The following is a 13,054-nucleotide window of genomic DNA, read 5'->3' on the forward strand; positions in this document are numbered from 1 at the left end:
TGATTGTCTAGACTTAAGAAATTGTTAATAATGCAGGTTAAGCTTAAAAGAACAAATGCTAGTTTCACAGTTTATTCCTATGATCATGGAAACATTCAGTGGTTAAAAAGGCTCTCTCTTATGAGCTTCTTATTTTTTACTCTTGCTTCACGGATAGAAATATTGGTGTTTTGTCCTTATTTTTCCCTCTTCCAGTCTTGTACATTAATTGCAATATATAATTTTGGAAATTGCTTTGATAAAACCCTACTAGTCACCTATAATCATTTCAGAAATACGATTCTGTACCTCACCCACAATTGGTAAACTACCTCTTCAGATTTCTTCTTTATTTGCTTTTCAAACTTGTCCTTGTTTCCTTCCAGTTGGCACAAATGCGCGGCCAGTTCTTCTTTACACATATCCAGGGCTGACTGTAACTGTCTGACCTAGTCACAGGTAACAAAAAAGTCAAACATGTAATGCCTAAAGAGATATAATCCATAAAAGGAAGCTACTACCCCCATGCCCACCTAACAAGTGTTCAGTCAATGCTTGTCCATGCGTTACACTATTGGCACAAGACTAAAGGTTAAAAGAAGTATAGTAAATGTAATCTTGGCTATCGGAAATTCGCCTTCTGGAACAGCCTCAGGAATGCAGCAGCAGATTTAAAAGGACACTAAACAACAGGAAGGAAAAGAGCAGCAGAGACCAGAGGAGAAGCAGTAACAGCGATTTAAAACATCAATAAGAGATATTAAGCAGCTGACCGACAGCAGGAACTAAAAAAATCAGCAGTGAAAAATGAAGGAGTCCAGCAGTACAGAGTGTGGGGAGAGGTAACCCTGGGGAGAGCCACTCACTGGAATCTCAGCAGCTTCTCAAGCACCTCTGTGTCATGCAAAAGGCAAGTTAGTCATAGAACATTCTGCATAGGAGGTGGGGGATGACACCACTGTATTTCAGAAGTCTGTAAAAGACTCTGCCCCATGCTAAAAACAAACCAGAAGTAACACTAGCTTTTATTTTTATCTTTGTATTCCCAGTGCCTAGGCAAATGTTTGTTGAACTGAATTCTTAAAAATAAATATTTTAAAATATATTTTATTTTTATACCACATATGTGATTGAATTCTATTGGTATTTAATCGTACAGCTTACTTTTTGAGACAGTATTTGGTAGTATTTTTTAAATATTCCTGCCTGCCAACATTTACACTGATTCAATCTACGGACCAAGTAGTTATTATGAAATATTACAGAAAAAATTTCATTAAAAAGTTGACTCATTATGCAAGCACTGTACAAAATTTTCAAACTCATCAAAATTGCAAATTTGTATTATTTGTACGTGGAATTCTATTTACTCACAAACTCTTAAGAAGGGCTAAGAGAAAACTGTGGTCTGGTGTCATATATGCAAATGTGACACTTTCTGGTGAAGAAGAATTTGTATACTTTGAAACATGTCTTCTCAAAACATACAAATTCTTAAACTGGTGAAGGAGTTCCTCCTTCACACCTATGCTTTTTAAAAAAATTCTCTAGAAACATATCAGTTTTCAATCACTACCTTGATAGGTAATCCTCTGTTTGGCCTGAGTTCAGATAAGGTACCTCGGGCAGTCAGGCTCACGGATTTGCTAAGCCCTTTTTTCCCTTTGTACCACCAACTACAGCTGTGGCACATCACAATAAAAAAAATGTTCATAACGATGACGCTGAGCCTTTGTGAAAAGGTTATGTGCACAGTACAGTCTGTTTATACAGGAAAGTGTAAAATACAATTTAAGAAGATTTAGTTCAATAATTTTTAAATGTTAAAAAGCTAACATTCCAGAATTTAGAAGGATAACTATCATGTATCAAAAAGTTATCCAGAAAGAATCATCCTGCAAAGTTATAAATATCCAAGAGAAAACAAGAGAGAGAATTTCGTAAATGACAACGTACTAACTTTGATTGTTTCTTCAGACACTTGGCTCTGTAACATTTTCAAAGACTCATCTTTCTTGGTATTCTGTTTCTCCATTTCCTATAAATGCAAAGATATGTAAATATCATATAAACATTCTATATACTAGGAAAGCAATAAAGAATTGTTTGGCTAGGAATTATAGCCATATAACAGAAAATGATCATTGAAAAACTATTTTACTCCTAAATAATATATTATGAACATTATTTTACCCCTCTTTTTTCCAGCAATAGTCTATCCAGGGATTCAAGATGATGTTGTTTATATACAATATCCTGTTGCAAAATGGACACCGTCTTCTCCTGTTCTTTAAATTGTTCTTCTTTCTTTTCTAGCTGAATTTGCAACTGTACATAAAAACATGATTAATTGATTTACAGACGATCTTTTTTCAGGACTTCAACATGTTTAATGTAATTACAAACCAAGGAAATATATCCTCCACTAGCACAGAACCTATCAGTAGCAGAGTTTAAGAGAAAATATATACACAAGAAACAGGGAAATATATATACATATATATATACACACACACACATATACATATAATCAATAAGTGTATATTCTATGATGTCCTTGATCATGGAATTTAGAGCTGGAACGGGTATCAGACATCATCAAGTTCAATCTCCTCATTTGACAGATGAGGAAACTACGGCTAAGAGAGGTTAAGTTATTTAGGCAGCTAGGTGATGCAGTGTGGACAAAGCACTGGGCCTACAGTCAGGGAGATCTGAGTTCAAATCCAGCCTCAGATATTTACTATCTGTGTGATCTTGGGCAAGTGATTCAATTTATGCCTCAGTTTCCTTAACTATAAAATGGGGATAATAGCAGCACCCACCTCCCAGGGCAGTTGTAAGGATCAATTGAGATAATATTTGTGAAGTACTTATTAGCACAAGGTCTGGCACACAGTAGGGGTTTAAGAAATACTTTTTTTCTTTCTTCCACTTATACCATGTTACCATTACACAACAAGCATAACAAATAATAAATTATATCAGAAATTTTAGAGGACTTGGAACCAAAACAATCAAGAAAAAAAATAACTTAATAATAAAAGTAAACAAATTCTATTTCTACTTGAAAATTAGGTAATATTACCTACTAGAGAACATAATTTATATAAAATATTTGATGGCTTGGAGAATATCCCTAAAACATATATCCATTCCATAATTCCTAGAAATGTGTTTGTGGTGAATTCATATAAACACCAGAACACTAAAAACCTAGCTACAATTCCTTATGGGGATCCACATAAATAGCCAATGACCAGGTGGCTCTCAAAAGAAGCACAGGGGTTTGGGTTAGGGTTAGGGTTAGGGATCATGTCCTTATCACTAATCAATGTAACTCCATCAAGCACTGAGTAGTTGAGAAGCATCATAGTCTTTGGCCTTGTTATATCATATATATATATAATAGCCTTGTTACTATCAGTGTAAAACTGAATTTCATCTGCCTTCTTATTGGGCCAAGAATCCTGCATGTCTCTAAGCTTTGCTTGCACTTTACTTTTGAAGGAGTTAAACACTGCCTTCTTAGAGACAGATGAACTATCCTGCTGGTAAACCCTGTGGAGTTCTTGTTTTTCATTTAGTAACTTCTAAATTCCCCCATCATTTTCATTAAACCAATCCTGATATTTGTGAGCAGGGTTGTGACTACAGATCCCAGTGTTATCTGTACCTGCTGCTTTGCCACTGCCCCATTGCCACAGGACTTCCAGGTAGGTAAAAATGGTATGGGTAATGTCTTTTGACTTGTGCATAAATTGTATTTAAGTGTGGCAGAATTGTACAAAGTCATCAGTCTCACTGTCTCTTCCAGAGTCACTGAAGTGCAGTGGCAAGACAAAAGTCAAGACAACTGGCAATGGCTCAGGATACAGCAGATGACTTTGGTATCTTCGATGTCTAACCAAGCTCCAAGTGCTCCACATAGTAGAAAGGTAAACTTCTATAGAAATAAAGTCTCCTAAATGGAATGATCTATTATCTAGAACAGAAGTTCCCAAACTTATTTGGCCTACTTTCCAAAAAAAAAAAAAAAAAAGTACTTATTGCCCCCCCTGGAAATCTATTTTCTTTAACCCTTTAATGGTTTTTTTTAAGTTTGCATCACTTCAAAAAAACATTTTTAAATGGTATATCTTAAATTTAATAATTCATTGTAAATTTTTGCATTTTATCTGTATTGAAATTTTGATGATGCAATACTGTGTCATGTAACTGTATAGTGTATTGTAAACAAGTCATTACATACACATATTTCTGCCTGTGCATGCTAGACTTCCTGACAAGGCTTGCCTGCCAATACTTACTTGTTAAGACCTGTAGGTGGACTGGACCATTGATGTAACTTGCGTTTTGTGTGTTTATTTGGAAAATAATGTAATCACTATGACTTTAACTCTGTTATACAACATATGAAACATCTACAAACGGTTTTTCAAATTTTTCTTATCTTCTTTCCTTATGCTTCCATAGACCTCTTATTTTTATTCAATGTCACACAATTGCACCCAAGGCTACTACCACCCCACCTGGATCATTCCAGAGCCCCCTAGGTGGTGGTATCACCCACTTTGCGAATCTCTGAATTCCAGATGACATAAAAGTTACTGAACAAATAATCATTACAGATACATCTTATCTAACAAACTGATTCCATACAGGATTTGAGGTGCAACAACACTACAGGAAACAGTTAGTTCTAGGACACTAAAGCTATAGATGAAGATACATTCCTAGCCAACCAAAGAAATCATGGGGTGTGCTAGGATGGTTTGGGATGGTGTGATAAACTATCACATCCAAAGTGTGGAGACTTCATACTGGTAAGGCATCAGAAAGGTTGCCTATAGCTTGTAACTGGTAGGCAGTCAGCAAAGAACTAGCAATTTCATATTATGACAGCTCATAAGAAAATAGATTGCAAGGCCAAGCAAGTGGTGAGTCAAAGAGAAGCTGACATAAACAGAACTCCCTTGAAGGCAGAAACTTAGAGCTGAATAAGGGCCCTAAAGAATTCTGCAACATCCCAGAAAGGAAGGAGGAAGAAAATCCAACTCTCCTCAAAAACTCTCTAACCTCTATGGTTTAAGATCTAGAGGTGACAACTCTCAGATGAGTTCAGACATTTTCTTTATTAACAAAGAAAAAAATCAGAGCATTTCTCTCATCTCCATTTGTGTGTTTTATCATGCCCCTGACTTTAAGACAAAATTTGTTTTAACAACTACAAGACAGGACAAATTTTCCTTCTCTCCAGAACATGGTCACTACTTTATTTCAGGCCTTGATCATTCCTATTATTGCAATGGGTTCTTTGTCAGTGGTAAGGTTTCCCTGCTTCTAATTCTCCCTCTCTCTGGTCCATACTATACAAAGGAAACAAATTATTAAGCTAAGTATGACTATGTCATCCGCTGGTTCAAGAATCTGCAATGGTTTCCTATTGCCTATAGAAGAAAACATGATCTCCTTAGGCCTGGCATTTAAAAGTCTATATAATCCGGGGCTCAAACCTTCCTTTCCAAACTTTTTCATACTACTCCCTCCTTTCAATCAATGTTATGCTCCATCCAAAATGGCTTAGTAGCTGTTCTCCTCCCATCTTCCTTTGCACAAGTTGGCCCTCATAACTGAAATGCACTCCTTTCTTACCTCTGTCTCCTGGAATCCTAGCTGCCTTCAAAACTGAAGGGGTGAACTGGACTGCCCCTACAATCTTTTCCAGCTTTTAATCTGTGAGTCTAACACTCAGCTCGGGTGTTACCTCCTTGAAACCTTTCCTGATCCTATGGTATAAAACTCTTTCCCTCTGATTAAATATAGTGCCTTGCACACAGGGCCAGGGTCTAGATCTATGATCTCGGGGGTACAGGGAGCTCCCTGATAAGGAAACCCCCTCTACCAATACAGGTTGGTACCTTCTCAGCTTAGGAAAGAAGGTCTCAGAGAGCTGTCTGGAGCACTGGGTGATGAAGTGACTTTCCCTGGGTCACAAGGCCAGTAGATGTTACCATTACATCATGCTGCCTCACACAGAGCAGACACTTAATGTTTGTTGAATTGAAAAGCATGTGGATTATGTTCATACACTCTCTGAATGACATCAAGCAACTGAACTTCCTTTGTTAGATTCAAAATAGAAAAAAATAAACATTTTGATATTCAAGGGAAGATTTTTGTAAGTATTTTAAAACTACACTAAACTAGATATTAATGGCAAAGGGATTGTGTTTAATTTGTTATGTGGAAATAAACAATTTTTAATGCTAAAAAATATTTTTGGAATGAAGTATCCAAAACAAATTGATCAAAACGCGTATTTCATTAGTAAAAGCAGATAGTGTTGAGGCTATAAACTGAGAATTTCTTAGATTGGCATTCAATACCCTCCACAGTGTAACTCCAACCTACCTTACATGATCCCATACCTCTATCCATAATTCCAGTAAAACTCAATTACTATTACCAATATATAACCCATGCTTTCCTGCCACCAGAGCTTTGCATGGCACTTCCCCATCACTGCCTGTCAAAATCCTACAAATCCTTAAAGGCCCACAACACTCCCCAGGGGGTCCTGAACCCAATCAAAATGTTAATCTGGAAATGTTTAACAAAATAAATAAAAGTACAATCAAGCATAAATAATATTACATTTTAAAACTAAGTCATTGTGAGGTCTGTAGGATCTTTATGTACACATGAATCACCTTCCACAAAGATCAAATGAGATAGTAATTATAAAGTATTTAGCACGGTGCCTGGCACAAAGTAATCACTATATCAATGTTGATGATGACGATGATGATGATGATGATGATGATGACGATGTCTGACACTACTGTGCCAAATCAGTGAAATCATGGCTCTAGTTTCTAGCCTGTATCTGTGGTCAAAAAAAATTTACTCCCCATGTAATTAAGTGGTATAATGCTCTTTACTAACTAAACTAATACATAATTTTCTCAGCTGTTTTTTGGGTCAAGAATCGTTTTAGGCTAGCCTCCATTATATCCTCCCTGAAGCTTGGTCCCCAATATTGTTCATGGTTTCCCCCTTTACAAAAGTATGCTCTCTAGGCTAAACAATTCTTTGATACAAGTACCTTTTTATCTTCCCCAAAACCATATACATGAAGTAGAATTTTCTACAAAACTGTCTCCATATTCTGTCTCCATTTCCAGAAAAAAACGTAACTTACGCATGCACTGGGATGAAAGCCTAGGAATTTCATTCTCTAAACCTAGTGTCTTCTATGAAGCAAACTGCTTAGAAAATTCCTAAGTTATTCCACATTCCCTAGCTCAGACTTCCATGAATCCTGGGTCATTATGTTACCAGGGCATCTAGTTTTTTCCATTTTAATGTCTAGTATTTTTGTCACAATATTAAGGCAACAGTAGTCATCAAAACGAGGATACTTTAGTCTTCCTGTTCATGAAGGTTCATTCACATTATATTGTCATAATGATCTGAAAAGAAGGTCACTGAACTAGACAGTGTTATTCAGGGACATTCAGGGAACATGAAGACTTCCACATTGTATGCTGGGATTTCTTAGACATCAGCGAATCTGTTTCAACTTCAACCAGGGCCTTAATCTCTGCATAAATCAGATGTGAAGGCAAGGAGGCATATAGAAGGCCTTGTGGGGTTGAGGGAAAGAGGTTAGATGCTAGGGCTTCCTCTAGCCATGTATATAGCTAAGAAATACCTAGACAAGAACTGAACAGCAATCTGAGTCTTTGCAGTGAATCCTCTGAATTATTCTGTTAGCAATTTGGTGACCCAAGTTTAACAATGCTGAGAACCAATATCCTGTGGCAACATATTGTGGAACCAATATCTTGTGTCATCTTTTGTTTTTCCTTCCCAGAAAGCTAACGAATGTACCTGGCTACAAAATTTGGAGAATGGCATCTAAAAAGAAAATTCCTAAAAAGAAAATAGCCTTTCCCTGCATCCTCAAGACGAAGGCCATTCCAAGACAGTATCAAACACTTTGAAACAGATTCAAGTCAGACCAAAAGAAAACAGATCCTGATTCAAGCCCACACTTTCTGGGCAAACGTGCCCAAAATTCATATTTTCCAAGACCACATAATTTCAACATTTGTCATAAAAATTTTCTAGGCTGTTTTTTAATCCTTTTAGCAATAATGACAAGTTTTCTAAAATTAAAATGATATCCCTTTTAAGTTGCTCTTCTAGACATACTGGTTAGTCTACTTTGAAACAACTATGAACTATTCTATTCTCTAGAGCGCCTCACCTGAACCAACATTCTACCCCAATTTTCTCCTTCCCTTTAATCAAAGGTTTATAAGTATGCTGCTGCTGCTTTCTTATTCCTTTCACCTGATTTTCATCCAAATTATGTTACCCAATAAGGCATATGGAGAGTGTGCTGAATAGCTTTAATTTGAAATTATTAAAATTGTTTTAAAAGATTAAAGGTAGAATGGAAATCATTTTAATGCAATAAATTCTTACTAGTTCAATCTGATGTTCCATTTCTTTGTGCTGTTCATAATGAATTTTCTTTGCCTTTTCAAAGGCTAAACACATTTTCTCATGTTCTGAATTTATATTTGATTCCAAACTGTGTATCTTTTCATTCTTTTCCTAGAAAATATAATAATACTTTTAAGGATATATGACTAATTTTTTATCTAAAGCATATTAATTATGTAATCAATGTGAAAGTATAAAATTTCTTAAAATTTGCAGAACAAGGACCAAGGGATTTTTGTTAATGTTTTCTACCTAAAGAATAATATTTAATGCCTTTGAAATTGTCATAATAAATTATTTACTTTAAATGGATATGAATTTGTTAAAACCGGAAATAAGTTGTAAAAATGAAAAAAAAAAATCTGAAACTCTGAGTTGAGTACAGCACGAAGCTGCTACAATAATTACAATGGAATGAAACACGAAAATATGAGAATAATAGAATGCCCAAGTATTCAGTTAAGGCTCAAAAAGTGAGTAAAAGAGAAATAAATGCAAAATGATCTAAGCCACATAGTAGAATCTGTGGTGATCCTAACTTTAATAACAGTGCAATAGCTTAAAACATGCTGTTGCAAAGTACAAGAACAAAGAGAAGTATTCTCATTTAAAAGGTTATTTTTACCATAAGTTCCTGTTCCAGTTTAGAATTTTTTGCAGCAACAGAAGAATAAGCATTTGTCTTTTCTTCCAGCTGTTTCTCTAATGTGAGAATCTGAGAACATTTCTTTGTCATCTGAAAAAAATTAACATACAACACTTTGTGACGACTATAGTTGATAAGCAGAAAATAATATTTTTCTAGAAAAGGATAGTTAATTTTCTTATTCTAAAGTTTAAAAGCCTCTTCCCTTTTGTTAGCATTGTCACACATACTGCTAAATGTAATATCTGAATGTAGTGTAGTAGAAAAACCCTGGATATGAAGTCGAAGGACCTAGATTTCATTAATTTGTAGTTCTCCTATTTCCTAGCTACATAACATTGAGAAAGTCATCTCACATCTCTAGGTTACAATTCCTCTCTCTGATGAAAATAAAGGGATTATACTCAGCCTCTAAAGTTCTTTTCAGCTTAAAAGTTCTATGACTGTGAATAAGCTAAGCTTATTACAGCGATAAATATTTATGGTGAATATCTAGGTTCTTTTTGTAAATAATTAGTAATCACTAAACAATAGCAGGGGTGGAATCAGAAACAATCAGAATAAGAAAATAGCAGTAATCTAAGCCATAGCCCTGTGTCCAGGGAGGACTTTAACTAAATCAACTCAGAAAGTTTTCTATCTCAATGCCTGACATTTTCTGGGAAGATATGATTGCTTAAGTTGAATGTAAGTCACCTTTAGCCCTATTCACATCCATTCCCCAGAGGCCTCTCCTTCTGTCCTACTAAAGGAGCTGAAGAAACAAAACAACAAAAAAACCAGCCACTCTAAGCCAGGCGTGTCTCCCACATGCAGCCCCTAGTTCAGAGGAAGCAAGGAAGGAAACGAGCATTTATTAAACACCTATTATGACAAGCACTTCATAAATATGATTACATCACAATAATGCTGAGAGGCAGTGCTATTACCCCCATTCTACAGATGAGGAAAACTGCAGCAAACAGGGGTTAAGTGACCTGTCCAGGGTCCCACACCTAATAAGTGTCTGAGAATGTACGGGAAATCAGGCCTCTATTCACTGTACCAAACAGCTGCTAAGCATGACACAGAAAAAGAAAAGCAGTAGGTTCCCACCTCAGTGGAAACAGGCAGCTGCTTCTAATAGCTTATACCTTCCCTTTACATAGCTGAAGAATGTTAAAGATTCCCTCTCTACTACACACTTCTCTCCTTCCAAGTAGGTAAAATCAGTTCTTTATTCTCTCCTTAGCTCTTACTGAGAGAAGCATTTTTAAATATTTATAATAAATTTGTCATATTAAAAACACTGTGAGTAAGGACCTATCTCTTAAGTTACCACGTCTGTTGTTTCAAATAAAGTATGGAAGTCACGATAAACAATTTCATCTTAAGTATAAGATTAGTATTATTTCCACCATTATTGTAACATCTTTCAGCCACTATAAAATATAATCTTCAGTATCAAAGCCAAATTTCACCCAAGGGTTAAACACAAAGACACCTCTCCCATATTTCTTCTGCATTAGAGTTCAGCTTACCGATGAAATCCACTTACTTCAGATTCCATTTTACTAGAGTTGGTAACTTTCTCTAACAATTCTTCTTGTATCACTTGAAATTGACTGGTCCTGTGAGCCATGTTAGCCTTTAACTCAGAATTCTCAGCTTCTGTTTTTGCCAACTTAGCACGTAACTCTTCTATGCCAGCAACAAGTCTTTGCTTTTCTCTCTCAAAATGCTTGTTCGCAGTATGTAGCTTTTGGCATTGGATATGGTCTGCTACGATGCCAAAAATAGAATTTACATTTACAATCTAATATTAACATTGTTATGCACAAAACATAAACAGACTTAGTCAAATAGTTCAGACAAATGTTACAAAACAATTTCTACACTCCGGCATAAGAAATGGAAAAAAGGTGGAATTCATTACAAAAGTAATGCCCATCCTGTATGAACTAAAATGCCAGGAATGGGTTGTTCCAGACAGCTATTTTATCCAAATATTAAAGGATTGACCCTTTAGTGAGACTCTTAAAAATATAAACATTTTAAATCATACACACCTTCTTATAAGTATGTACTGAATAAAATGTAACTTCTTTGGCTTTCTCAGGATCATCATAATGAAAAGCAAATTTCACTTAGATATATTGAAGACATAGATGCTGTACTACGTACAATGTTCTGTTGTTCGTCCTTTGTTTTCAAAGAGGACCAATGATATCAAGGGGTGATGTTTTGACTTGGGCATGAACTAAATTTAAGTGAAGCAGAGTTGCGCAAATTCATCAGACTCACTCTCTCTTCCAGACTCATCGAAGTCCAGTGGCAAGACAAAAGTCAGGATGACTGGTGGTGGCCCAACATGCAGTGGATGAATTTGGCCTCTTCGAAGTCTGACCAACCTCTAAGCACTCCACAGGGCCTGCTTCAGCTGCCTTCATGGCCACAGGTACAAATCGTTCTTATCCTCCCATTCCACTGGAGAAGTTTTCACATGCTTAGGGTAGACATTCCCCAAACTCAGTCTGAGGTCTCTTGGTTGCCCTTAACTTTATTCAGCCTGTCTGCTAAGACTGTTTGACTGGGGTACGGCTGAAGTGCATGCTGTAGCTTCTTGGAGCCACAGGTGAGAGCTGAGTGACTGGTTAGGCACCAAAGGTAGATGAGCAGCCCTGAAAAGGGCTTGACAAGCCCTCACACCAGAGATGCTAGTCCTTTCTGAAATCCCATACACCCCAAGACTGTAAAGCTACACTGTTGGTGTGCCTTCTGAGGGTTTTTGAGGGGTGCCACATGGGACTGTTGGCTATACTTTCAAGTACCTTTCCCTCCCCCTTCTTAAGATCTCCTCTGCAGTCAAGGATTGTAATACCAATGTTCAGATGACTATGTCTACCACCTCTCAAGCTGTAAAACTGTTCTGCTGTCCCTTCATCATTGGTTCTCTTCTGTACAGAGTACCTGCTCTATTTTTTCCCCCTAGATCTGTGATTTTATCAGTGTGGTGAACTCCCTGAAGGGGGCCTTCCTCCACCGAAATACCTTCTTTCCAACTTATAGTTTTAGGGAGTTTCTTGGGGAACTAAGAGATTATGTGAAGATTAAGTGATTTGCTCAGGTTTCACAATCAGATTCTATCAGTGTGAGGTTTGAACCCAGTAGTTCTGAATTCTGAGGCCAGCTTTCTATCAACTACTCCATGTTGCTTTTCCTGATGCACATTACCCACCTTCTGCCTACAAACATGCCCATGTCTCCCCCATTCTCCAAAATTCATCACTTGATCCAGCCATCCCCACTAGCTATTTTTTGTTGCATATCTCTTCTCCCTTTGTGGTTAAACTCCTTGAGAAAGTCATGAATAACTGATATCTCCACTTCCTTTTTTCTCACAATCTTTTTTAACTCTCAAAATCTAGCTTTCAGTCTCATCATTGAACTGAAATTATTCTTTCCAAAGTTACCAATAGCCTCTTAATTGCCAAATCTAGTGGCCTTTAAAAAATCCTCATCCTTCTTGACCTTTGCAGATGGGCACTGTCAATCGCCCTCTTCCTTTGATATTCTCTTCTCTAAGTTAGAATGACACCATCTCTCCTGGTTCTCCTCTTACCCGTCTGATCCCTCCTCAGTCTCCTTTGCTGCATCTTCATCTAGGTGATGCCCACTAACTCTTGTTACCCACAGGGTTCTGTCCCAGGCTCTCTTCTCCCTCTATACTCTTTCACTTGGTGATCTCATCAGCTCCCCTGGTTTCAATTATCATCTCTATGCTAATGATTCTTAGATCTACTTCAGATCTCAGAAGTTAGTCCAGTTCTAACTTCTCTCTTACCATTAAATCTATATCTCCAACTGCCTATTAGACATCTCAAACTGGATGTCCTATAGACATCTTAAACTCAAATGTCCAAAAGTGAACTC

The 13,054-nt window shown here is 36.7% G+C and overlaps 1 protein-coding gene across 1 annotated transcript in view; it reads right to left on the reverse strand.

The window, feature by feature from the left end:
- The window catches only part of CCDC18 (coiled-coil domain containing 18), a 113,194-nt gene that overhangs the window by 49,221 nt on the left and 50,919 nt on the right, over positions 1-13,054 (reverse strand). Inside the window, exons 13-18 of the mRNA XM_036768204.1 lie at positions 10,680-10,903; positions 9,122-9,232; positions 8,476-8,607; positions 2,173-2,307; positions 1,940-2,017; positions 312-428 (exon numbers count right to left, since the gene is read on the reverse strand). Of these exons, the coding sequence (XP_036624099.1) occupies positions 312-428; positions 1,940-2,017; positions 2,173-2,307; positions 8,476-8,607; positions 9,122-9,232; positions 10,680-10,903 (797 nt within the window). The remainder of the gene's footprint in view (positions 1-311; positions 429-1,939; positions 2,018-2,172; positions 2,308-8,475; positions 8,608-9,121; positions 9,233-10,679; positions 10,904-13,054) is intronic.

The sequence above is a fragment of the Trichosurus vulpecula genome, chromosome 7, assembly GCF_011100635.1.
Source record: "Trichosurus vulpecula isolate mTriVul1 chromosome 7, mTriVul1.pri, whole genome shotgun sequence".
Classification (NCBI taxonomy): Eukaryota; Metazoa; Chordata; class Mammalia; order Diprotodontia; family Phalangeridae; genus Trichosurus; species Trichosurus vulpecula.